At 40.4% G+C, this 26,961-nt stretch overlaps 4 protein-coding genes across 9 annotated transcripts; 3 read left to right on the top strand and 1 right to left on the bottom strand.

Annotated features, from left to right (window-relative positions):
* The first annotated feature begins 9,924 nt into the window (after positions 1-9,924).
* On the top strand, positions 9,925-11,258 carry LOC130693039 (cell growth regulator with RING finger domain protein 1-like). Of its 2 annotated transcripts, none has more exons than XM_057516152.2 (5): positions 9,925-10,172; positions 10,262-10,389; positions 10,448-10,610; positions 10,693-10,936; positions 11,020-11,258. In XM_057516152.2, exons 1-5 carry the CDS (start codon positions 10,054-10,056, stop codon positions 11,236-11,238), a joined length of 873 nt encoding a protein of 290 aa, XP_057372135.1. In that variant the 5' UTR covers positions 9,925-10,053; the 3' UTR covers positions 11,239-11,258. The 2 variants fall into 2 exon arrangements, with proteins under 2 accessions (XP_057372135.1, XP_057372134.1); XM_057516151.2 differs by having other exon boundaries at positions 10,040-10,172; positions 10,236-10,389.
* Positions 11,259-12,144: 886 nt separating this feature from the next.
* LOC130693031 (uncharacterized) lies at positions 12,145-14,487 on the top strand. The gene is made up of 4 exons (XM_057516132.2): positions 12,145-12,595; positions 12,679-13,588; positions 13,659-13,791; positions 13,861-14,487. Exons 1-4 carry the CDS (start codon positions 12,299-12,301, stop codon positions 14,231-14,233), a joined length of 1,713 nt encoding a protein of 570 aa, XP_057372115.1. The 5' UTR covers positions 12,145-12,298; the 3' UTR covers positions 14,234-14,487.
* Positions 14,488-16,417: 1,930 nt separating this feature from the next.
* On the bottom strand, positions 16,418-19,253 carry LOC130693028 (splicing factor 3B subunit 2-like). The gene is made up of 8 exons (XM_057516127.2): positions 18,827-19,253; positions 18,120-18,763; positions 17,702-18,045; positions 17,424-17,628; positions 17,065-17,315; positions 16,870-16,988; positions 16,635-16,795; positions 16,418-16,571 (listed from the first exon to the last, which is right to left on the bottom strand). Exons 1-8 carry the CDS (start codon positions 19,065-19,067, stop codon positions 16,500-16,502), a joined length of 2,037 nt encoding a protein of 678 aa, XP_057372110.1. The 5' UTR covers positions 19,068-19,253; the 3' UTR covers positions 16,418-16,499.
* A 154-nt stretch (positions 19,254-19,407) lies between these two features.
* LOC130693032 (protein numb-like) lies at positions 19,408-26,106 on the top strand. Of its 5 annotated transcripts, none has more exons than XM_057516135.2 (10): positions 19,408-19,569; positions 22,267-22,443; positions 22,576-22,647; positions 22,721-22,798; positions 22,876-23,016; positions 23,229-23,418; positions 23,488-23,727; positions 23,915-23,983; positions 24,143-24,276; positions 24,334-26,106. In XM_057516135.2, the coding sequence occupies exons 2-10, from the start codon at positions 22,309-22,311 to the stop codon at positions 24,805-24,807; spliced, it is 1,533 nt and encodes a 510-aa protein (XP_057372118.1). In that variant the 5' UTR covers positions 19,408-19,569; positions 22,267-22,308; the 3' UTR covers positions 24,808-26,106. The 5 variants fall into 5 exon arrangements, with proteins under 5 accessions (XP_057372118.1, XP_057372119.1, XP_057372120.1 ...); XM_057516136.2 differs by lacking the exon at positions 19,408-19,569 and adding an exon at positions 19,944-20,130; XM_057516137.2 differs by lacking the exon at positions 19,408-19,569 and adding an exon at positions 20,191-20,383.
* Positions 26,107-26,961: the final 855 nt, after the last annotated feature.

Below are 26,961 nucleotides of genomic sequence, written 5' to 3'. Positions count from 1 at the left end.
AGAAAGGTATTTTTTATGATTACCGAACTGGTGGGTTCCATATGAGTCGTCGGAATTACCTATTTAATGCACAAGAATATTTTGAAAAAAAAAGGTTTAGCATTAAACTAGAATTAACATTACCAGACTGAATCGACTGTTGAATTTGCATATCCACAGGAGACGACGAATCTTCTGTAATTATAGAATAAGGAGAGTAAGGTAATTATAGAAGGAGTGCACTGCACATTTAATCCGAAAAGTAACGGCGAACAAAAACACGATATAATAGACAAGACAACAGTAACTGAACCAAAAATTAAGAAGTAAATAATATCATTATTACCAGGTTGAAACGATTGTTGACTTGGCATATGCACAGGAGACGATGTATCTTCTATAATTATAGAATAAGTTAGGTAATTACCGCAAGAGTGACCGGCACTATAATATATCTAGCAGTTAGCTGGTAGATATGTATAAAGACATATAAAATTGATATGGTTTTTTGATATACAATAGATATCTTAGAGAACTAAATACATCGGCTAGACATATATATATCTTAAAGATAGGAGTAAGATATGTTGTTCTAATAGGGAAGGAAATTCGAAGGAAAATGGAGTAACTTTCTTCATAGTTCCAAAGTCGTCCGTTAGCAGGTGGCAAGTCGCTATGCCAATAAGTCGATTGTTGAAAACATCTGATGTATGCAGTCGTCATTTTGATGAGAACCGACGCAGTAAATGCAGTCAATATATTAAATGTTTTACATCCCTAGAAAATTTGGAGACTTAGAACGGATGCAATCCCAGAAACATTTCTTAATTCATGGTAATATGGCTCTCCATTTCGTAGTGTAACGACTTTGGGTTAAAGGTTTGTTTATTAGACACGCTCACGAGACACAGCACTAAACACAGGTGACAACTCAATCGACTATGTGACAACTGTGACACAGCAGCTCGATTAACGTCTACTTGACTACTGTTTCACTACTTAACTAACTAACTACTGACTACCAACTACCACTCTGGTTTGTCAGAGTCGGGCTTTTAAGGCTCCCGACATCCGGACAGAGCGGCAATGCTAGCCAACGCCTGACTTGCAGATCGCCTATCATCATGCGATAGGCGACAAAGTCCATTGGCGCCACAATAGTATTAAAAGATTTTTTACCTCGTTTGGGTAACTGGAAGTGGAGGAATTCTTAAAACATTAAATTCTCTTTTGGTAACTGCCAAAACTCATTCTCATCTTCCAGCACCTCATATTTCTAATTCTATCTCGAACAGCATTACCACTGTGTTATTCGTATTTAGATTCGCAGGCCGTCAAAGTTTGGGTAATGAAGGAATCGACGATAGGTGGCTCTGGGATCAAGCGCCTGGTTATAGAACCACTGCACCAGCACTGTACCAAAGAATCTACAAATGCAATGTTAAAGACAAATTTTCCCACATACTAATCACCGGCACTTTGGTCAATTACGAAATGATGGCATGGATGGATGTGGTAGTTAATAGCCGGAATCAAACAATTATGTGCATTAACCCAGATACGTTACTTGACGGTAAAATGTTTTGAAGACAGTGCAAGTTCATAACTGCCAGAAAGTTCTGCATTACTGCAATGACAAGAATATCTCGTTAAAACATCTTGCGGAGAGTTTTCATCAACAGAATTAATACACAAAGGAAGGCTATGAGATGTGAGCATTCTCCCTACTACCACACTTTGTCGGAGATATCATAGAGACGTTAGTATATCCGATTTAGGTCCGTCGTCTTTCGACGCCATTGACACATCCTGGGGACGTAACTAATGGTACGTCGTTTGAACATCCTTAGCCGGACATCTCAGAAATACCCGACAAGGAGATGAAATTGTCTTTCGGGTAGTGGTCTCACAATGGGATATACAGCGGATGTCCAAACGAGGAGGTACCGCAAAAATAACAATGCCCACATCCAAAGGATGTCAAAAACCGGACGTGTGTTTTCTTATAGAGGGACTAATAATGGAAAGAGGCTTATAATGCATCATTAAGGCAGTTTATTATTCAGACATAGCCAGCAATCACGATACAATTAAAAAACACTGTGATTCAAGAGGGGGCATATAAAGAAGAATCCGTTCTCTGAAATGCTAGTTGGTATACGAACGGCTTTCCAAAGCACGTCAATCAAGCGAAATGCCTCGAGATTAGGTGACAACTGAGATGCCAAATGTTCGTGTATGGCCGATAACGGCAACAGGTATATGTACATATCATTTAGCTCTAAATAACTTTTTCCCAATACATAGAATTGCCCATGACATTTTACAAAATTTTCTTTCACAACAATTTGGTATTACTCTTCTATCACGAAAAAGCAATTATCAGAAGTAGAGGTCGTCAACAGCGAGTTTTTGAAATTAGTTTTTTATATTGTTCCACGGATGTAAATTGGTGATGAGGTAACAATGGACCTGAGAAATGCAACCCTATTAACTGGGGTCCGTTACTAGAATGCAAACAATCTCTCTTCGAATTTGACCTGTTAATTTCGTCTAAGCGCCGCACAATTTGTTGCAAAGGTTTGCCGCTTTTCCTCAATAAGTTTTTGATTTTCTGAAGGTTGTTCTTAAAGGGGAAAGCGCTAAAGTCTTCAAGACAGGTTTGTTTTAGTACATCGTTTGCGATATGAATGGGGCTGTGCACGTTGAAGATAACAAACTTGGCACCATGGCTCTTGCGATCACGTATTGTCTTAACATTTTCTCTGCGTTTGGTGCATTAATTTTACACGTATTACTATTTACTAAGAATTTTACGCCAACGTGCAGTAACATTAAGTGTTTGTACCGTCTATGGGACAAAGAAGGTTTATAGGATTGATGGATTTGTGGCAATGGGAAGTGGCACAACAGCACTGCAACAAGAGATACATTAATGGAAATTCAATACAGACACATCCTATAACATACTAACCTGTTCAGTTCTACGCCTTCATCACTGACATCATTTTTCATCTCGTTTCTTCTATTGAACTTTGCAATGCAGATGTCGATCCTCCTTCGACTTTGTCGTTTTACTACAAACAGTGTTTTTTCCGAACCCCAGGTAAAGATTGAACACACGGTTTTTCTACACGGAATTTTACAGGACAATCAGTCATGATAGAATACTAATAAGCTTATATAGGACTTGCAATGCTACTGATCTGTCACAAAATTGTCTGTCAAATGACGTGATTAGCATGGCGTTGCCATCACTACGTAAAATCAACAGATAGTATTTTTCTATTAATAATTTGTTTGAACACAGCACAGTGCATTTTAACAAATAAATACTTCTTCAATTATACATAAAAACTTCATATTAAAGTTATATTATTTAGCTGGAAATATTTTCTGATTCATCCAAGCAATGTCGTAAGATAATCTGTTTTCATCGGGTAGGCTACAATGAAAACAGTCATTGGGGACATTATTGCTATCGAGGCATCGCAATACCCCAATGTCCACTGTATTCTGCTCTCGTTTTTGGCAAGTGCTTAGTTTTAGTTCGTTGCAACGTAAGTAGTATTACCTTGTTATTGTTAAAATTTGAAGTCATTCTTCAATGTCTGAGAAGTAAATACCAAATGTAAATTAAAAATTTCAAGTGCAATTATTTGTCGATAATGTGTAGTAATGGCCATTCATTTTTCATTTTTTATAGGTTTGTGGATTCACTGCTTGTTAATCAGCAAGTTCGGTTCTGTGCACAGGTTCTTACACGCATTCTTGGGTAAAATTACTCGGTCTCTGTCTTGATAACTTTGCTTCTGCGTCTCCTGGTTTTGAGAAATATGTTCATTCATTGAAAGGTAAACAAGTTAGTAATACTTTCCTTCTTTATAGGTTTTCTAGTACGCTGAGACCACTCTTCTTTTAAGACATTGGAACACTGCAGAATTTATACAGTGCTTGCATGCTATATGCTTTTTAAATTTCAAATTTAGTCATGAAACTAAGAAGACAGGTGACACCGTGATTTAGTGTTCACAGGTAGTTGTGTGTACTTTGCTTTCAGTTACCATCAAGCTGGAGTAACATTGATTGTATGTCTTCAACGCAGCAAAAAAATAACTGAATAAAAAAATGTTTCATTACATTTATTTATTATTCGTTTAATTAATAATATTTGAGGGTCCTTGCTACGTCCGAATAATGTCCATAAAAGTACGCGCGATATCCTTATTTTGCTTCGTCGGGAAGTTACAGGGATATCCGTACATGGACATTTCGGGGACATCCATATGTGAACCGACAAGGGATCTCAGAAGATTGATATCATTGGACATCCTTGTTGCGATGTCCCTAAGAGGCGACATCTAAAAGGATATCCAGCTCGGATGCGAAAGACATCATAAGGATGTCCCTGTGACGGCCGAGTGCTAGTAGGGCTGTCCTTCTTCAATGCGTGATATTAAAAATAAAGAGCAATAAGGTTTACATCCATATTAGGGACAATGAATTGCTACCGTTTCCCTATCCGTCAACCAATAGACGGTTGTTCAGCTCTTCAGAATGTCAATTTCGTTGGAAATCTCTAGCAGAGAGCCTTGGAGCCCATCGAACATATATTCGCTTAACAAGGCAAAGAAGAGCATAAACTATGGGTCGTTATTATGTGGGGCGAGATTGCCATTACGAAGGACATTAGATTTGATACAAGAACTCTGAAATGGAAAGGAATGGTAGATTATGTGGATGAATGAACCATCACGGGTTCCAAATGGCATAGCCGATCATGTTTTAATTTTTGTTGATCGACCTCTGCTTGGTTCGTGCATTCAGCCATTCGCATGTTTCGGCACCAAGGGCGCTGCTCCAGGAATGGTTCTGATTGAGCTCATAATGAAAAGAATTCTTGTCTTTATGACCGAACCGGTGCAATTGCCATAGCTACTGTTTATGATGTTGTTTTTACCAACAAATCAGCTATGGGTAATTTTGGTATTTGTGGTGACAAAGACGGTGATAATGCCAAAACTCATCCAATGTATGATAAAATCTGAATTCACTGGTTAACCGATGTCCCACACCTTCTTGAACGCACAGGCTACCATACGGAGAAGCATAGAATTCTGCAGGTAATTATATATACAAACGTATTATATATATTTGCTCATAACTGCCAAGCATATAAATGACGTTTTATTTATTAGCAGTTTCAAGTTTCTGAAGTGGCTGTAAATCCTATGAAGATTTGCTCGGTTTCCAAAGAGGAAAAAACTTATAGCGTGTTGTCGGCTTACTAATGACATGCTACATCCGAATAATTTTCAAAAAATGAATCTTCTATTGGCAGCACAATTGTTTTCAAACACCAACGCACTTGGATTATATTTGAATCGCGGTCTGACTGTCGAGTTCCCCGTGGAGAAGAAAACTAAAGCACTGTTTGCCGGTAACCGATACTTTCAGCTATGGTAATAGGAATAATTATAGCAATGTGTTTCGTTAATTTCGAACCTTTGTTTCAGATTCAAATACAACCAAAAGGTTAACGAAACTGTTGGATGATACCTATGACGTCCTGAATGGACGCTTTTGCAAAGAGCCCCTATTAGCACACGGTGCCGTTTCGGTTCCCGAAAGGTGCCCACACCTATTTCAGGCACCAAAATGGTATCCGTTTGCAGGATACCTAAGGCATCCTCAAGCCGGGTATGCAAAGGGTACCATTTCGTCACTCGAAACCTTCCGCAGATGACGGAGAGAGCCGACACACGTTTTAGGCACGAAATCGGCATCAAAGCGGCATCATTTAAATGTTGTGCTCATTAAAAATGGCGTCTTCTTCAGAGATGAAATGAACGTTGCCACTTGTTTTACTATATTATTATCTCACTTCCTGTAATTAAGAAAAACTTGGGTATTATGCCATATTTGAAGGTTTAAAAATAAATTAGATGTTTTTGCATCAATAAAATTAACGTGGTGGAGGGAATGTTCGATGTAATATATATTTAAACATATAAGTCTTAATATGTAGAGTGCAGATACTTAACGTACGGCAACGTTTCTCTAGAAGTGTTCTATACTCGTAGATTGAACGTAAACATTAGGATTCAAAAATGGAAGGACCTTCTAAGTACTTAGTAGTGCGATAGGAAAATTTAAAAGTTAATGCCATCGTTCTTCATTCTTGGTTCGATGGTGAAAACGTCTTGTGGCCACCCGAGTGCGTCGATGTGTCGTCATTTGTGAAAGAAAACAGTGTTCCATCAGATGATTGGGAGAGTGTCCCAGGATGTCTTGTGAAATCCTGTGATAAAGTAAATTATAATTTTAAACTAACCTTCATTAATAACTTTATTATAGGTAGCTACAAAGAAGCCTGCAATGAATTGCAGGCTATCAACACCAAATCTCACAAATATGTGATTGTTGAAAACAAGTCGCTGCAGTGGCTGGCCATAGGGCTCTCATCGTGGTACAACAAGAGTACCAATACCAACCGTTGGCTTGAAAACAATAACAATGTGGACACATTAATAATCAGAGGTAGCACACCTTCTACAGGGTGGATCACCCTTGATACAACAGTCATAAATTCCTATGGTAAGTATGTACAATATTTTAACACGTTAAATTTTACTTCATTTATTGCTATTCGCTGCTATATTCCAAGAACATACACACAGGCCAGGGATGCTTTGGCAAAAGTTGGCACCCGAAGGAAACTCAAAAGAAAAAAACTTTTTTTGCCTTTATTTTCTTTAGTCAAGAAATGTCTGTTTCCATTCCGTTCTGTGTAGTTTATGTTCAAGGAAATCTCATGTTTATGTCAAATTATAAGAAAAATAAAGAAATCAGTTTCTGTTACCAATATTTATTCTTACTTCACCAATGTAAACCAAAATTGGGTTCCCGATCCGTAACCGTATACCGGCATGAAAACCCCATGTCATTTTGGTTACAATAACGGCACCGTTTCGATGCCGTATATCGGGTGTTAAACAGGTCCTGGTTTTCCGGTGTTTTGGGGCGGACATCGTGTGCGAATTCGTAATGAATTGGATGGGAACTGGGCACCAAAACGGTACCTGACATACCTAAACCCGGCACCAAAACGGTGCCAAAACGGTGCCGATGTGCTACTAGGGAGAGTAGGCTATTACAATAACAAATTGGTCTGAGAAGAAAAGCATTCTTAACAATATGTTAGCAATTCTAGCCCACATCGAAAGGATCTAGCTAACAGATAAAAGTAAAGAAATGTTTTGTTCCTAATTTTTTTTTATCACTGTGCCAAACTTTTCGTGGTATTCAAAACATTTTAGAAACGCATTTCAACCCCTTGGGCAGCTGTATGTGGAAGATTACTTACAAAAATGCATTTGCAAAATTGCCAAAGCGAACTTTATTCCTGTTTTCTGCGATGTTCATCGTGATTTCCTTCTTCCTTATCTAAAAAGAGAGTTTTTTTTGTCTACGATACCATTTTGAGTCTAAACGCCTTAAAAATGCTATGTTGCTAGCTGCCTCTGCCCAAGTTAAAACCCATGGAAAACTCAAATCATGTATAATATTGGTATATTTTGTGGGTTTAAAAATTGTTCGTAATGTACTTGCCTTAAAACTCAGTTGAATTAAATAAACAAAGAATAGCTACGTGATGAACAGCTTTTCCATTTCAATCTTCCTTCGTTTTGTGGGTCTTCTTTGATTGAATGTCGAAATTTTGACAGGACATAGCTCATTGGTTAGTATCAACTAGTACTCCAACTAAACCACTAGGGGCGGTTTTTAACGGCCAGAATTTGACCACAAGTCCCAGTACGTTCTTATGGAACTTACAGCCCATTGTGCAGTAACGAGGTTTCTATGACTCTGCTTACTGGAGTTCGTTTCGTCAAGATTCAGTTCCTCTTCTGCTGAATCGTTTTTCTGGTTTTCAGTTGAAGAACCATAACATATTATACTCCTCAATAGAAAGTCTTTGAGAAAGTTTTTCAACATGCAGTCTGTATAACTCGTTAAAGTGTGCATCCTTTCTTCGTCGTCAACTTTCTTGAATACGATGGGCGTCGTGGACCGGAACATACATCTACGCTATGAGGCAAATTAGTAGGAAAGAGGTTGCTGATGGGGTATCCTGTCCACGTTCACATGATAGGACAATACCGAAGAATCTCGGAAAGTCAATGACATTATTATGACAATTTAGATTATAGTATAGGATTTTTTAAATTATTACCTCACTACAGTCCTGGGAAAATTTCCCAGTGAAACAAAACTGTATTACACTTCTCTATTTCTCTGAGAATTTCACTGTCATTCAGCTATACACGAAACACGTGTCTACAGATGTCTGATCACTTCATTCCAAATAATTTCAGTAAAAGCTATATGTGCACCAATCGTAGAAAGTTTACCAAAAAAAACCTTGGATAGCCAGGGTATCCAGATCTACAATTGGGAACATAACAACTGGCTCGAAATTTTCGTGGTCCGATTAAAGGAAAATGTTCAAAATATCAGATACCGAGAGAGATCACTGCATTACCTTTTGGGATTCAGATAGCATGCATGTAGTGTCAATGATATCGATATGAAAACAAATAAACTAGAACTTATGACATGGGTTATTTAGTGTTGGTCAACACGGATTAATTTTGTACAACTTAAACTATTTTACCTTGAACACATTTTTTCAATGATGATTGGAGTAGGGAAAGGGAAATGATGAAACTTTGAATGAAGCATTCGGTGAAATTTGAAATTTTAGTCAAAAGCAGTATTGTTATTAGTTGTGCTCGTTGTAATATCGTGAACGCTATGTTGTTTGAACTAATATTTTTGCAATTCCATTATTGCTCTTAAAATTACGAAAACACAATCCCTTCTCGCAGGCATTTTTCCAGTGCCCCAATGAAATTTCTACAAGCTCGTTTAGAAAAATTTCTCCTTTCTTTTTTTTTTAAACACTCCTTCGGTGTACATGTTTATATTGAATAACTACATATGATTTCCTATGTCTATCTTTAACAAGCTTAATCTTTTCATTTTACACATAATTCATAAATTAAATCAATTAAATGCAAAAGCAACAGTAAAACAAAGTTTATTTTTCTCCTTTTACATAATGAAACTCTTGCTTGAGTTTCATTGGCTTGCCGTGAGCGCGCACAAAATTTGAGCGAATTTACGCTCCGCTTAAATGTTTAAGCGGCCGAACCGCTTAACGGCATTTGAGCGTGATTGGCGCTACGCTAAAAAAAAAAATGTGCGATGAGAACCCGCTCAAAAAGTGTCATTACCACGGAAATAACGCCACCTAACGGTCGGTACCATAAATATTTCCTAAATTATTGCAGTCGACCCTTTCAAAACTACAAGTCATGCACAAGTAAGTTTGCTCCCTAGGCAACCGTCGTATATATAGCAGACAGCAGACGGCAGAAAGCAAAATGTGCGATACGGCAAATTTTGAGCGCCGCACCTCTTAACTACCAATTGAGCGGTTCACCAATCACGCTCAATTGTCTTTGAGTGGTGCGGCGCACCCGCTTAAAAATTTAAGCGAAACGGCAAGCCTAACGAAACTAAACTTATTAAGACGAACCCGAAAAACATGGCAATAAGCAAAAAAAATGCAATGAAACAAAAACCGAAAGGTTGCATATATTTTGACAAGAAAAGAATGCTTCAGCTGTTCTTCCACAGAGAACTTTCCACAGCTTCTTCCCACCCATTCCAATATCCTCGATATTGGCAATCTCTCCTCTGGGGGAGAGGAGGCCTAATGCCGTCGTAGTACAGGTATCTGTAGCAAAATTCCACTTTCCACTGCTTCTTTCCACTCATTTCAATTCAGTATTAGTTACCAAACAGTGGAAGGTGGAGTTCGGTTTGGGGTATTACGAGCCCAACATTAGTTTTAAGCGTAGGAGGGATTGCGCCTGCGCGGTGACTGGCTGTTATTGTAGTAGGCTATGGTTTGGAAAGAACATTTTTTCGTGTTCGTTTTTTTATTTTTTATGCAGGCCTAACATCGAAATGCATTTCTAGAACTGCCAAATGTTAACGTGAAAAATGCAAATGCTACACATTGCATGCCAACTAACTTATCTGGCAATTGTTTCAAACTTTGGATCAATCTTCACTGTTCTGATATGTTGTGCAGCCATGATCCTTTTTATCCGGCAGTTCAGGTAATATTTCTAATTTGACAAGCATATGTTATACAGAAGCAGACAAAAACTAATATTGTACAGTTTGTCTATCATTGTGTCATTCTTAGACTCCACGAGTTTGAACTTGCTGTGACATCAGTTGTAGAGGTAAAACAACCAGCCCAGGAACAGTTCTTAGCTAAAGTTGATTTACCTTTTTCATTGGAAATAGGAAAATTTGACACCATTGGATTAGGTATATAGTTTAGCAACTGCATAAGATTTTTCTTTACTTTGAAGATTTTCTTTTTTAGATAGCCATAATCTAACTTTGTACTCCACTAGCTCCTTCCCATGCCTTTTTGTTGTTTGCAAAGAAATGTCAGCAGACAAAGTAAGACTCTTGATTAATGAGCCATGGCAAAACTTTAGTGGAATATTCACAACTGAAGAGAAAATTTTACCTAATATACAGATGTAAGTACTATGGTGTTGGCAGTTAATTTATGTGATAAGGACATCAGCCAACATGGCTACAGCATGATTTATCTTGTTTCAGATATGCCAAAGAGGATATTCATTTATCCAAGCCTTTCTTAATACAGAGTTCGATTAGTCAATTGCCCAGATTGACGTACGCGTTTGTCACTTTTCACATCAGAACCGATGTTGAATGTATCGGAGATGAGGAACCAGCAGCCATAATCACCATACTCCATATCCCAGACCGTTATTGCAACGTTCCGCCAACGACTTTGTGTCAATACCTGAAATTCAAAGGTGGTCGGGTATTAAATCTCAAGGTAATAAAGTCTTTGGTTGAATCTCTCATTTGGTAGATGAAATGTTATCTTGATTGACATTTTCTTTTTTACATTTTTGTTAGCCTTTGTATTCACAGGAGAATAATAGTAGTACAGATGAAGATGGTTCAAGGCGGAGATTTCTCAAGGAAGGCAATGTCAACTGCATTATCTGTTGGAATTTGCCGACTACCCATGTTTTACTGCCTTGCAGACATGCTTGCCTCTGTGCGAATTGCTTCAAGCGCGTCGAAAATTGCCCCGTTTGTCGCAGTCGTGTCATTTCATTCTTCGTAATCTGATACAAGTAGATGTCGAGAAATGCTCGTGTTTAAAACCATTTTTTTTTCTTAATTACACGAAGATCGTAATGAGGAAAGAAGGCGCAGCCTTTGTAAAATTTACAATATTTTAAAAATCCATCGGGTATCTGATCTTCATTTTTAATTATTTTTCTTTCCTTGTAAAATACAGAAAAAACAGGAAAGTGTAATATGAACCATGGTCCTTTCAGTAAACAAATTGTTCCAAATTCGTTGTGTATAGGAGAGAAATTATTTGTTGAACGTATCAACCATAAACCACCTGTGCACCACCTGCGTTTCAAAAGTGGCGATGATGACGCGTGCTTCATTTTGTGCCAGCCCAACCTCGCCCCTTTGCACAGGTGTTAGTTGTGTGCACCACGTGTAGCACTTGCACGAACCTGTCGTACCAGCTGATCGATGCATTCAACAACGTCATAAATGTTGGAAAGTCCAATTTTAAAAAGAATTTTTACGTGAAAATATTTGTTCTGAGTCCTCCGTTAAAAATCGCTTTCGTACACCGTGCTTCGTTCTGCAGGTTCTAAACACCATAGGAATGTAGACCTCGGTCGCGTACATCTTCTCTTAAAAAATTACCCTTTAAAGCCCATTAGCGAAAATAACTGGTACGTGATACAACTTGGAACGCTAGTAAAATTTACAGTAAACATCTATTTGACATTAAAATCCGTAAACTGTGGTATATAAGTTTCGAAACGTTCGTAACTTATAAATTGAGAAAAAAGTATTTTATAAATATTCCTAGACTATGGCCCTATCGCTGTCCCCTGTTGAGATAAACGCGCAGAATGAGACACGAAGTACCATTTGAATAGTCGTTGTCGAGATCCATACTAAAGCAGTCGCACAGGAAACGCCTGAGCGGATGGAGGGGACACTTAGGTGCAGATACGGATATATTTCAGATTCTCCGCTGCTGTTACAGTTTAATATTAAAATTTAAATCGCTAAATTATTTGATGACAAACGGATGCAGCAGCTCTCGTCATAACGGTGTACAGAGCCGAAACAATAGAACGATCTTGGATTAACTATGGCACGTTACCAGAAGACTCGTTCGTCAACCCGGAAAATGCAAAACAAAAAGAAAGAAAAAAAAACTGCAGAGGCAAAAGATTCCCAGTCATTATCTGATGACAACGAAGTCAAAGATGCCATTGCAACTTCACATATTGCCGACTGCGAGAGAGCCGTTGAGGTTATTCACTGGATGCCAGCATCGGCTGGAAGCGTTATTCAAATCCCTGCTGGACAAGAGTCTGAACACTGCAATAGTCATGTTCATGAGGACGGTAACTTATTGGAGGTACCAGTTTTCGATACGGATACGGTACGTAATTAAAACGTAAAGCGACATGTGTTTTTTAAATAGCAATATATGTATATACAGTATATATATGTATATATTTTAAGGCTGAAGATTTGACGATGGCATCCGCTGTTTTGGGGGACATTGAAAATGGTCTGTCAACTAGCCCATCTCTTTCTGGCCAAACAACTCCCTCTGCGGAAAATAAGGAACGCAGCGTCATCGTGTCAGAATCCAATTTCAGGCATGAGCAAGACGATGAAGTGGAATTGCCAAGAAATTTGGAACTTAGAAAAGATCTTTTGCTGGAACCTTCCACTAACTATCTAGAAATTGATGAAGAAAATGAACTCCTCAAGACGGAAACTTCCGTAGACAGGGATGAATTAGAAAATTCATATGTTGATAACCCACACGATAGTCAGTCGCCTTCCGGCTACATAACATTGGCATCTTGTCATTTGCCTAGCGTCGTCCAAGATATTGACGAATCTCCGGACGCGTCTATCGAAGCGACCAATGGTTTAATGCCAATTCCAAGCATGTTCAACTTCAATCCGTCTTGTTGGATGCAGAACAGCTACGAGGAAGCTCAAGCGCATTTGGCTCTTCAATCTTCGCATCAGCAGCTTGGCTCGCCTTGCCATTATACTGTGATGTCAACAAAAAACAGCCATTTGGAGTATCCACATCCATCATTCATGATGATGGAAGATCCATTCAAATCATTGCCGGTTCCTGCGGGATCCAACGCGTTGTATCACCTTGACACCAACAATCGGCGGATCTGGGTTCCAGAAAGCTCTTCAGCAGGTGGAAGTTTTATTATGGATCGTAGTGGCAGATCTGGGTACAGCGGACATCGTTTAGAGCAATTGCAAGAAGGTGGCATTTTTATGGCGGCCGACATTGAAAAGGAGGACATGCTCCAGCACGCTGTCAGCCTAGAACGATACCCAAACCCCTACCGTTGTTTGAGAGGTTCTAACCCGAGCAGAGCCCAGTATGAAAAAGGTTTGCTGATCTGTCTTAAAGTAGAACTGTTGATCCGAAACTCAGTAATGTCTCAAATATTCGATGTTAGATTATAAAAAATCCGCATGCGATCGAGAACGAACTCGAATGAGAGACATGAACCGAGCATTTGATTCTTTACGCGAGAAGTTGCCATACATTAAGCCCCCAGGGAAAAAATTATCGAAAATCGAATCGCTCAGGTAATGCTTTTTATTGTACGAAGGTTCAAATCAACTAAGCTATGATGCTTAATTTCTTGACTCCTCCAGGTTGGCAATAAAGTACATACGTCATTTGCAGTTTTTGTTGGCTTCTCCTCCTGGTAGTACAGTGGATTTTGAAGCGACAAATTTTTCTCTGGATCCGTTGCCGTCCTGGCGTTCCGTGGGATTGCTGTCCACTTCTTCTGGTGAAGCCTCAACATCGAGCGACCATCGAACTACTGCAACCAACAGCTACGGCTTTTCATCTATGCTGCTAAGACATAGTCAACAAAAGAGCATGGGTTTGGCTGCTGTAGGATCGGCGGGCGTTGATGTCGAAGACATCGATCATCCGTTCAACTCTTCGAACGTAGGGGCGCATCCGTTTTCTTGCACATACGACGAGGCTTCGCCCTTAAACTGGATTCAGCCAAATTAAATAACTAGGTGACCCATTTCCGAACCAATCGACGGAAAATAACTTTTAGCTGAGAGATTGGTAACCTTTTGTACTGTCGCTGGAGTTTTCTGAGGAAAGACAAGCATTACTGTCCGATACAATTCAATCTATTCAACAATTCCAGCTACTAAAAGATATCAAATAGGACGACGAAATAAAGTATAGTGGAATTTTTTATGGCATTTCTACATCACGATGGCATTACCATTGGTAAAAATACAAAATTTTGAGCAGATCATTGGGTTTTTTGGACAAATTCATAAGTCTGCGGTGCGTGCCAATTTTAAGCTCTTATATGCACTAAATTAAAATTCGGCAAACTAGTTCTAATTGGCAAAAAATTTTATGATTGATAATTGGTTTCAACAGCGTTCAAATACCGATATTGCCAATGTCCGATACTTTAAGCTTGAAGTACGTAGGTCGTCTGTAACTAATCTGGTTATACTAAAAGATGGTATAGTAAGGCTTATTGAGATAACATTATTAAGCTGTTGGTAGCATTCTTATAGCGTGACCATCGCGTTTTTCTGTGCTTCATATTTTACGAGAAATATTTGCTGGTTACGATGGAAGAATTGTTGCTCTTTCTTAAAGCAAACCGCATTAGACTCTTCATAATGTCATTTTCTTCATATTGTCTGGTTTAAGAGTTGGCAAGTGTTGCATGTTTTCCCGTGCTGTATCTTATATTGATCTATCTTCTGGTAACTTATATTATTGTTAGTGAATCAATGAAATCCACTCTTTGGTCGTGTTTTAGCCAATGAATCAAGGCTGAGTGAATTGATCGTCTTGTGTTTACAAAAAAGCAACGCATTTTGGGTTCACGTTTGGTTGAAACGTGCACCAGATCTGCCAACTCCATGCTTGTGTGCTCAAAACCCCGTGACAATATAAAACTATGCGTATTTGGATCACAATAACGATTACACCTACGAGGTGTAGAACATAAACTAATAGCGGAAAGTTTGTGACTAATAAATCATAAAACTAATCATGCTTTGCATGCCATTAGAGTGACGTGGATGTGTTGCAGCGAGAAGTAAATCTAGTTATTTAAATGTTAGGATAGGAAAAGCTATTTGTGTTATCCTTTCCTATATTTCTGTTGTCCCATCAAAGGGGGACGTGAGCGTAGGAAATTCTCCCTTTATTACATTTTTGTATTACCTTTATTTTACGTAGTGCGAAGTTCACCTAGCGTAAAGGCTTCTACGGCTGTGATGTCGCACGCTCTTTACACCAGGTGTTCTCCTATCCCTCCGTATTTTACAACACAGCGTCTCGTTCATCGCGGTAATGACACAGCACTTATTGTAGAGCAGCAGTAGTGTCAGCAGTGCAATACTGCACATATTGTTCGTCTTTTTACCAAACAACCCGACAAGCTGCTGAAAGAAACTTCATCCCGACCTTGGTAGGTTTATTCTTTTAGACGGAAGAATTCCCTAACATGTTACCAAGGCTTTGCTTCTACGATGTAGTGGAATATAAACAGCCAAGCCCGACAACGTGCAATCTACAAAAAATATTGCCATTTTCGATTTTGGGGATTGGCACAAGGACGTTCTTTGCAGCTTCGACATAAATGTCAAAATATCATCAACGTTAGATCTTTTATTTTCGTCTACAACTTGTACAACATATAAAAACAACTATCAAAATTCAACTGTTCTAGATTTCCTGACGATATTCCCTATTTTTATATTTGAAGTTGTGCTGAACGCGAACACAATGCAGTTTTGAATAAACTTCTTCTGATGTTTGCACAGGTAGGCTATAGAAATACCCTCGTCATTAGAAATTCTTTTGCACAAGGGGTACCAGAGAATCATTTTTATCAAAAAGGAAAAATTTACAAAATACGACGCCAGTAGCAAAACAATGCGTTTAATACGATGAGGACGCACTGAAAAGTAAGGACTAAATACGTTATTAATCATCAATAACTCTATTTTGAGCCAAATAGCGTTTTTTCCATTACAATAGTCTTCAAAACCACTTATCCAGATTAATAAACAAATTGGAAACAAAGAAACAATCTAAGAGGTGAATTAAAACCGTAGTATCTGCATTTACCAAGAGTTATGATAGACCCTTTCCACTCACAAATTGATCCGAGATCTGCATATCACCAAAAGAATTTCGAAGTGATCAAAACGACTGGCTGGTCTATACCTTTTTTTTGCAAATCGTGTATTACGAGATATTTTATGATCCCAGAGGAATTTGTTTTTCGATATTAAAATTTGAACTCCTTGTACTTTTTGGCTTGTTTTGTGTCGGTTTGCTGTTGCTGTCTCTTCCTTTTGCTCTGTTGTAACGGATAAAACAATAAATGTCGAAGTTACCATTAAAAGCTACGACGACCAATTACCTTCTGTTTTGCAGCATGTTCAGCAACCATGTCGCTGAAATCTTCTTTAGCCAAGTTTCCTTGTTGCTCGCGCAGTGTTTGCTCATAGCGTGCGGCCATAGATTCAGAGTCCAAGCCTTCCAGTTCTGACGGATCCAAACTAAGTTCCACTCCGCCACTACCTATAGCGGCCATACATGTTCAACGAAAAAGGAAATGAAACTGGAAACACCAACATGACAAGAACGGGTCTTACTCTTTTGCGTATTGGTGGCAGCCGCAATATCATACACGTGGGTGGATCCCATCATCGCTTGACCGATTCTATCTGTCCGCTTTTCTGGTAGTACGGTATATAACTGAGGCGTTTCGTTACTAATCGATTGGTATGAAAAGAAAGGTAATGTATACTATAAACATAGGCGGCGAATAACTACCCTAAAGTACGTACCTTTCCATTTCTGCTTCAATCTTCTTCTTTCTTAGCTCAATCATGTCTGGTGTCTCAAGACCGGCAGGAACAGATGAGAATCCAGAAGGAGTTGCAAGTCCTTCTGCAGGAGTAACTAAGCCCGACTGATCAATGGCACCTTCCTGTTCTTCGCCTTCTTCTTCCTCGCTTTCTTCGACTTCCTCTTCCTCTTCTTCCGATTCCAGTTCACCCCATAGCGTGTGGTCGACTTCTTCGTCGAGTAGGATCGTCTGGCAAGAGAAGATCGGTCAATAAAAACAAAAAAATTAGTTGAACTCCAAACGAAATATGACTGTCAAGCAAAAAGTGTTTCTGATTGGCAGCTGAGTACTACTTACGTCTCCTGCATTTCCAGTCAATCCAAAAACGTCACCGTAAAGTGGTCGCCCAAATTCGTCCACTGGAGGTTTTCCCCAGCCTCCAGCATGATAACCAAAGGAAGAGCCATCAGGAATAGGGGCGTTCAGTCCCGGAATCTTCAAATTCGGGTAAGATGGAGGTGGCCCATATCGCTGCATTGCGATCAACCAAGGAGGAGGAATTCTGTGGGGAAAAAAAAAATAGAGAATGAACCTTTCATCAGGGAACCGACGAATGATTTTATATAGATTTTTACTTATTTGAACTCGGACCAACAGGCATGCCAAGAGCGGTTCTCAGGTCATCAGACAACTCTCCTGGTTTTTTGTCCTTCATTCGGGTCTCAAACTCCTTCCCTTCATAGTACAAATCGCCCATAATCGTCATTTTAGGTTTGGTTTGCCATTTGAAGAAAGCGTCGTGCAGTTTTTGATAGTCAATATCAACACGCCCCATCTTTGGACGAACTCGCTCTCGCATTTTGGCTTTAAGCGTTTTTGACTCTTCCTTTTCCTGTAAGGCCGCTCGCATTTCCATGATGCCAGTTTTCTTGATAAAATCGGGTAAATTGAACGGGGGCTTCTCTATACCACGTTTACCCTACGTTTATAAAAGTTAAACAGTTTGACAATCCATTCAAAAAGATAAACAACTTTCGTTTTTGCAAAACAAACCTGTAAATATTTGCGTTTTGCACACCAATGTCTGGGAACTGGAACAGAGTTCCTTGTGGCTTTTAAAAGGACAAGCAGCTTAGGATCTCTAGCGGTGACGTCGTGCATTTCTACTACGTCGGGTCTTGCAACACACTGTTTCAAATCGGCCACACTAAGCCGAGTAAGTTGTTTGAGTTTTCTTTTCGAAACTTTTGGTTTGTCGTCGTCAGCGTTTTCCTTCTTCTCCTCCAAGTCTTCTTCTTCAGCAAACTTGGGGACTTTCTTAAGTTCCAAATTCCGCTGTAGTTCTCTTTTCTTGGCTTCTTCTTCTTCAGCTTTCTTTGCAGTCTTTTCATCAATAATTTTGAAAGCGTCAAATATCTTAGCAAATTGCCGATAGAATGGATTTTTGTCGTCGTACACGATCTCTTCCTGGACGTACTCAATGTCGACTTGCGGATATTCGTCGGCATCGTCATTCTGTTCATTTTCTTCTTCTTCTTTCTGTTGATGTCTCTTGGTGCGCTTCTTCTTCTTCTTCTTTTTTTGATTTCTCTGAGTTTTGGTTTTTTCCTCAACATTTTCTTCACCACCCAAGTCATCTTTCTTTTCATCTAGATTTTGATCAACCTCTACAACAGTTTCAGCAGGTACTTCAGTGACTAAAAATAGAATAAATGATGTTTATTAACTATAATAAAACCACATAATTACTACGAACTTACTAATGTTATCAACTTCTCCAGAGTGTCCTGTTTCTCTCACTCGCAATTCCTTGTACGCAAGAACTTCTTCAAGTGCTGTTGGTAAATGTTCGTGGGCAGAAATATCTTCATCTCCAGGAGGTGGTGACATAGGCCTTGCCCCCGACCCATACATACCGACTGGATTACCTTGGTAGGACATAGAAGGATCTCCATACATGTAATTTTCCTGGCCGTAGCCGGGTGGCATGTGATGATCCATGTTGAATTCACACAAAATAACTTGTGATTCAATAGAGAAACGTGGCAATCGAAATATTGATTTTTCTGGTTAAAATCAAATAAGAGAGCTCAATTTTACGGGTAGAATTTCTGCAATGATTTTCTGAAACGAGGTTGGAAAAAAACTTCGAAGAAAACAAATTGATGTATGGCAGCTACAACAAGCCTCAAAGCCACTACCAAATGGTGGTATAAACTACACGAGATATTAGTAAAAATTACCTAGATGGCACAACTAGGTTACTTTACTGTGTGCGCATTATGAACACCAGATGGCCACAAGGTGAAACCGAACGATTTTTTTTGTGTGGCGAGCTAGGCGAGCCGGGGGGGAAGCAGCAGTCAGAACGGTTTCTTAACATATTTCTACAATACATGCGGAGCAAAAGTTTGTGCTACGGTTACTGCAAAATCTGTGGGAGTGGTGTTCGTCGTTTGTGATTCATATTGTTTTGAGATCTTCCAATTTCATCCGAAACCGGGTAAGTCTGCTTTAGCCGATTGTCTTGTATTGTTCGACAACCGTTTCGTGGTCGGTTGTGTTCAGTTTCTCCTTCAACAAGCCAGGGCTGTGTCGACATCATCAGTTGAAACCGACGGCATTTTGGCACTCTTTACTTGAACGTACACTTCAGAGTTTCTTGTCATTTTTGCAGTTTATCTTTTCAGGGATCTCGCTTATGTATTTTTACAAAAACTTAACGGTGAAAAACGATGTGTATGGCCGTTTAATCCCCCCCCCCCGTTTCTTGTTTCGGTGAAGCCTCGAACGTTGGTAAAGCGAGCAACAAGCACAAAAAAAGAGAAATCAGTTTCATTATCGGCAGCAGTTGGTGTGTGTAAGTGTGTGTGAGAGAGACAGAGAGGGTCTAGTGCCTGTGTATGAGTCGGATCGATAAGGGACTTGTATTCGAATCGGAGCTATATCAGTGGAGGCCTCCTAGTCTCTCACGCCAGTATTGCGTACATGTTGACATTCTTTGCGAGAAGCCGTTTACAGTTTTCTCCTCTCGTCGATTTCTATATATTCTTCGTTTCTGGCGGTGAGTGAAAGAGTCAGCCGTTTTCTTAACAGAGCGTTGGTGATCCAGCGTCATTGCAACCACTAGGCCAACCAAAACCACCGAGTTGTCTTTGTAGCTTTAGTCCACTTTGTGAATGTACCTGAATACTTATTACCAGATTGTTACCCAACTCTTGTCCTATAGCTGTCTGCCCACGTTTTATCGAAACATCGCTGTGCAGACGAAGTAGCTCATTTATTTATGCGACGCTTGTCCAAAGTCTACGTCAAAGGTAAACAATGAATTATCTTCTGCACTCGGTGATACCATTTAGATAGCTTTCTCCTAGAGTAGGAGAAAAAGTGGTGGAAGTTACGTGACGTTAGCAGCTGATTTATACTTCCTTTGATGACATAGTGCTTGCTTCAGGTACAGTCAACTTTTACCTTGTAGTTCATTTATGTCCACCCAAGCAGTATGTAATTCGTCAACATAGACACCGACCCTATCTGTATTTCTACTATGTTCTTTTCTTCTTCCCGAATAGTTAACCCTCTAGGTTTGAAAGAGTGGAAATTCTAGTACCACGTTTTTTTTTTGCTGATGGAAGAAGAGCCAGAAAAAGTGGAAGAAAGAAGGAAAAGAAAGAACAGACAGAGAAAAAGGAGGGAGTTCAAAGATGGCCTCGAGCTGAACAAGCATGAAGGCCAAAGCCTCATGTTACATGTACTATGGCAACACGGAGGGAGCCAACCACGGTCGCATGCGTCTATACCTGGTCGGGACTACATTCCTGTCTTTGGCAGTCGTTTGCCTGGGTTTCTCACGTCACGGGCGCCATTTTGATGATCCGCCTGGCGGTTCGGTTGTTGTTATAGCTTGTTCCTCCAGCAGCACGCAGCAAACGGTCGTTCTCATCGATTTCTTTCGGACGTGTTGCGTAGCTACCATCATTCGGATTTTATTTGTTGCCACGTTCTTCGTCATCATTTTTTCGGTGTCGTAAGAGTGCTTGCCTAAGCTTTCATAGTGAACTAGTTTCGACACACTGCAGTGGATCTAATCTGTTTCAGTGCGCACACGTAAGAAACTGATGGTGCAAACAGAAGACAACAAGATACAGACGGAAACATTTAGCACTTTTCGTTTACGTATCGGAATGGCAACCGATCCTGTGTCGATTTTATTATGGGAATCGCCGGTGCCGGCGTGATGGAAAACAACCGTGTGACGATTCAAGAACTTGTATCACTCGGATGTTGATGCACATTTCGTCACCTTAAGAAATAGGGTGGTCACGAAAAAAAAAACATTTTTCCCCCAGTGCTAAAAAAATTATAAAAAAACAAAAACAAAATGGGCAACGCCCATTCTGCTCTCCCGCACGATCCGCTTGAGTCGGCCGTAACACATCCTATCGCTCCAGCAGCCAACGAAATCGACAAGGTTATCGGGCTTTCTAAATTTTGTTAATTATCGGTCATGACAAGTCGTTCGGCTCAAACCAAGAGAAACGTCTAAAAATAAAGCGATGGCAAACGTAGAGAAGCACAAGAGAAAAGAACAAAAAATATTTGTTGGAATGCGGGCTAGGTTGGGTCTGACGCGTGTAACACGTTGCGTCTTACCTGGGGCGAAGCGATGACCTGTTGCCCTCTGGCGTTTGCTGACGTGTGAAGCGACGTCACGCCCCTCTCCTCGAGCAGCACAACTCCTCCTCTGTGGTCCTTCCCGAATTTCACGTGCACATTGGATTAGGATACAAATTCCCCTTCTCGGTTTTCAAGCTGGCGTTTATTCTTTTGTTGTCATGACGGCGCAATAGATTTTCTTTCTCTTTCTTCAGAAACGATAAATTCCCATACTTGTGGTGGTGTTCCGTTCTTTCTCGTTATTTTTATTTTTTAACTATTATTCTGAAGAGGTACCGTAAGCAAAATATGATTCATGCTGTGGCTATTGCGAAAGCATCAGGAGCCGGTGGGTTGAGCCGATGTATAAAAAAAAAATACCGTTATATTGCAACGTTAATTTTCTCGTGAAACGGCGTATTTGGCTGAAATGAGGTTTTTTTCACCCCCTTAGGTCCGGGTTGAACTGATCAAAGTGACTCGTATCCGACGCATATTAAACACAAAAGGTCGGCACCTAATACTTGTATATTGTTTGCAACAGGCTGAGAAAAGCGAGACCAAAGAGAGCGGACGCCACAAGAGGATGGAGCGATTGCGGAGAAGCTTCCGCGAGAGTTTCCGCCGCCGCAAAGACCACGTACCCGAGAGTTCTAAACCGCACCAATGGCAGTCGGACGAGGCCGCCGTTCGAGCTGGAACCTGCAACTTTTACGTCAAGGTAACTACCAACCAAGTTTTAAGGTTAGATTCGGCTTACTTGTATGTTGCAAATGTTCGTGAAAGGAGGCGTTGTATTAATTCACTGGTCTGCTATTTTCTTAATGTATGAATCTTGGCTGAACATTTACAGTATCTGGGATGCGTGGAAGTTTACGAGTCACGTGGCATGCCTGTGTGCGAGGAGGCACTTAAAGTTCTAAGGGTAAGGTCCATCCGTACATCGCAAGTCAAATCCCAAAGTGAATAAGTGCATTCGTTTTTTTGTTTTCCTACAGAATTCTAGGCGCCGACCGGTCAAAGGAGTGCTACACATTTCCGGCGATGGATTACGAGTCGTCGAAGAAGACACCAAAGTATGAAACAAAATACATATTGCTTTCGGTATTATTAGCTAAAAACCAAGTTTCCTCCCCTTTGCGCTTGATGGCAGGGCTTGATTGTCGACCAGACGATTGAGAAAGTGTCGTTTTGTGCTCCGGATCGTAATCACGAGAAAGGCTTTTCATATATCTGCCGTGATGGAACCACGCGTCGTTGGATGTGCCACGGTTTCTTGGCCAGCAAGGACTCGGTGAGGACTGTGATATGAATTGCTGTCAATCTACTAGACAAGCTTGATTGCTTCAATACTGGAAGTGGCCGTTGTTAACGATAATGAATTCATGGCTTCCTGTTTTGTTTTCCTGTTTTTTTGTTTTTTGTTTTTTTTTGTTTTTCGCGTTCTTTCTCTTTTTATCTTTTTTTTTCTCGTAAACTAATAATCCTGTTTCTGACCTTGTTTAGGGAGAGCGATTAAGTCATGCAGTAGGATGCGCTTTTGCCGTCTGCCTGGAAAGGAAACAAAAGCGTGACAAGGAATGCAGTGTCACCATGAATTTTGACACGTCTAACTCTACGTTCACTCGCTCGGGCAGTTTTAGAGCTGCGCCCTTAACAGAGCGTATTCAAGACCCACAAGAATACAGACCAGCTGGTAACATTTGATAACCTTAGTGTGCACATAAAATGGGATTTGGTATATGAGAAATTTTTGCCAATTTAGATCCTCCAGCGCCGGCAAAAGCGGTTGTCAACCCGTTTGCCATCGAACGCCCTCATGCCGCCCCACACCTGCTAGAGCGGCAAGGTTCATTTCGTGGGCTTTCGCAGTTGAATCAAAGTTCACCTTTCAAACGACAGATGTCACTTCGAATCGGAGATTTGCCTTCGACCGTCGAGCGTCAACAAAATTCATTGAGCAATGAAGCACCGAGCTACAAGTCCAACCTGATCGTCACGCCTGGTAAGATTTTCTTATTTTATTTTTGCCCAATTCTGTCTCTCTCTCTGTAGCTTTTGCATTCCTCGTCTGCATCCTGTCCCAGTGTCTGCTCGCATTTTTGTCCTTGTTTGTGACATTGTCTGTTGGTTTTTTTCTCTTCTATTATTTGTTTAATGCATGCTTTAATACCATTGCCCTGTCCATATAGAAAGTCCTCAACCTCCCCCCCGAGTTAGTCGTCACCGTATGCAGCCATCTCCTAGCCAAGACTCATCTAGTGAGTGAATCACCGTTTTGCGTTCCTTTTTATGTTGTTGCTTTCCATTCCCGGCCTGTTGCATGTATAGAGGGACAGCAGATTGTCGGAAGACTTTTTGCTTAAATGACTCCTTAATTTGAGAACTTATGCCATAGAATTTTGGATTGATTGTTACAGTGACACCTATTCCGGAAACTTCGCCCATGGTGGAACGTTCCAACGCAGTCAGCGCTATGTGCCAGCAGTTGTCTCAAGGACTGTCTCTTTTATCCTCTACGGACGATCCGTTTCTCGCGGACAACAAAGCCAACGTAATATTTCTCGTCTAAAGATGAAATTGGAATTATTAACACATGCATTTTACTTAGGTGATCCCACCAACTAATGGATTTCAAGTGAACAACAAGGACGTGCCAGTGAACAATTCAATGTCACGAGGCGAACAATGGCTGGGCAGCTTAACGGCGAGCGTGACATCTCAGGGACCGAGCTCACTACCGCCTCGCCGTCCGCCTGCCTTGGTAGCACATTCGCGATCCCAGTCATTGGGATCGCCACCTGAAACCCCTTCCATTAACTCGGTTAGTCAACCAGCGGCCGCCGCTCCACCGCAGCTGCCCGCAATACCACCGCGCAGTCCTTTCCACACAGCGCTTCATTCCTCCTCTACTTCGCCGGCCAGTTCACCTGCAAATCATTCCCCTACCGTCGCTAATCGAACAAGCGCTTCAATGTCGGATCCGTTCGATGCCGAATGGGCCGCTTTAGCCACGCGTAGTCCCAGCAACACGAACCCCTTTTTGCAGAATTCCGTCGTTAAAACATTCGAAGTTCGTATGTAGACAGGGTGATATTTCTTTTCTTTAGTTCTCCCCAGCCAACCCTGCAGGGTTTTTTTTTAATGATTTGTTTGACGTGTTTATGTTTTTTTTTCTGCCTTTAACACACACACACACACAAACAAATAACAAAAAAACAAAAACAAAACAACAACAAACAAAACGAAAACATTCCTTTATACTTCTTGAACCCGCAAAGCTATGTTTTGCCAACAACATTTTCAACCTTTGATTATGTCTTGTATTATTTGATTTCATCTTTCCTCTTCATTTTAGTATTCTTTATGGTAATATTATGTTTTTGCTGGTGGACGGTGCCAAGAGCTCTCTCCTCAAGCGCGAGTGTGCTAGTTCCGTTTTAGATTTGCGATGCCCCCTCACTGTGTCACGCATGTGAGTATTGAGGAATAACTAATCAACTCCATCCCTTTTGAACCCATCTGTTGACCATTCGCGTAGACTTCGCTTGGTTAAAATCAGAAAAATTGAATAAGGAGAAGGCAAAGTAATTGGTTGGGGATTTCTAAGTTTTATTTCCAGAAACCTTTCGCACAGACAATTGCCCTCATAAACAACGGACAGTAACGATTTGATCTAGAAATCACATGCTTTATTTTCATTGAAGTGGGGACTCTTGCACAATTTGTATATCTCTTTATCTTTACCTTAGCGAAAACAAAAAAGAAAAAGAAATTATTATAAGCCATGTGGTATATGTGTTTCAATGTATATAATGTCGAGGACAACCCAATCGTACGCGGGGAGGGTTAATTTGAACGAAATTGGGACATACAATGTGGTGCCGGATAGCATATGATAAGTGATAGATGATTCACACGCTCAGTGAATGTTTCGTGGAAACATACAAGAGTTGGCGTTGAGTGAAGGGTGAGGGTACATCGGACACTTCTAAATTATATGCACCATTCGCTGTTCGCAGGCCATTTGTCTGGCCATTAGTTGAATTGATTATTGTTTATGCCTTCCTATCTCCCATTATTGCCCTTTTTGCTAAAGATTTCGGTCAGTTGCCTTTACGCAGGACAATGTCTCCAACACCTTGACATGTATCCAACCAAGGGTGAAGGCAAGACACTACCGATTTCTGTCCTTTTCTTTCCATCTTTGTTTTTTAATTTGAATTTTTACTTACTTGCCATGTAATCTTTTGGGACATGTCTATAAAAAAAAACTTTAATCACATTTTGCGTAAACAAAAACCCACAGAAAAATTACTAAATCCCAAAACTTCGATGGATTTTCTTCGTATGTTGTAACGACAATACATTCTCCTCGTTCTCACTGAGGCTTCTTGTTTCAGTTTTTCCTTGAAGTTGTTCCAGTTAATCTTTGAGCATCAAAGGTTTCGATAAAGATGTCCGCAAGTTGTGACTCAGTGATATAGACGACGTCATTCTTCCTACTTTCCTGATCGTCAACGAAAGAGAACCGCACTTCCATGCTGCTTTGGTGCGTTGGTGAAAAACAGGATTTTTGATGAGTGTGATCGCTCCTTGGTTGCTCCGGCAATCGCGATTAATTCAGCTTCCGTTGTTGAAAGAGCCACACATGATTGACGGCGACAATGACTAAGATACTGGACCATGGAATAAAGTGAAAACTGCGCCAGATTTTGATCGTCGAGTTTCCAGATCACAGGCGAGGTGGCAGTAGTCGATCAATCGGCCACTGCCACCGTCGGATATCAAAGTTGACAGTCTTGGACAGGCAGGTACGCCAGGATGTGTTTTAAGGAGTCCAGAAGGGAAGTCCAGTGGGGTTAGATGGCATAGATGGTTGCCCAGTCTGGTAGAACTATTAATGGTGTGTTTGCCATTGCAAGTTTCTCTTCGTTCTTTGGGATTTTTCCTGATTTAGTCCGGCTGTGATAGATGGATTGTGAGCTGAACTCGGTCACTATTGATGTCGATGAACCTGTCTGGGGGAAACAGCCGAATTTCGAATCCTTTACCCAGAAACTCGAGCATGTTAGTGAGGACTGCATTTAAGTTGCTCAGAATGATTCCGCTGTCTACGTACGGGATGAAAACAGTGAATTCTTCGTCCTCTTCCCGATGGCGTTACTGATTGTAGTACGTGCATGAATCCGCAGTGCTTCTGGTGAGTCCAAACAGCAGGAGGAATTCGTAAAGTTTT

The sequence above is a fragment of the Daphnia carinata genome, chromosome 3 (genome assembly GCF_022539665.2).
Source record: "Daphnia carinata strain CSIRO-1 chromosome 3, CSIRO_AGI_Dcar_HiC_V3, whole genome shotgun sequence".
NCBI classification, from domain to species: Eukaryota; Metazoa; Arthropoda; class Branchiopoda; order Diplostraca; family Daphniidae; genus Daphnia; species Daphnia carinata.
The sequence above is the reverse complement of the archived record's forward strand: the minus strand, read 5'-3'. Positions and strand labels throughout refer to the sequence as shown.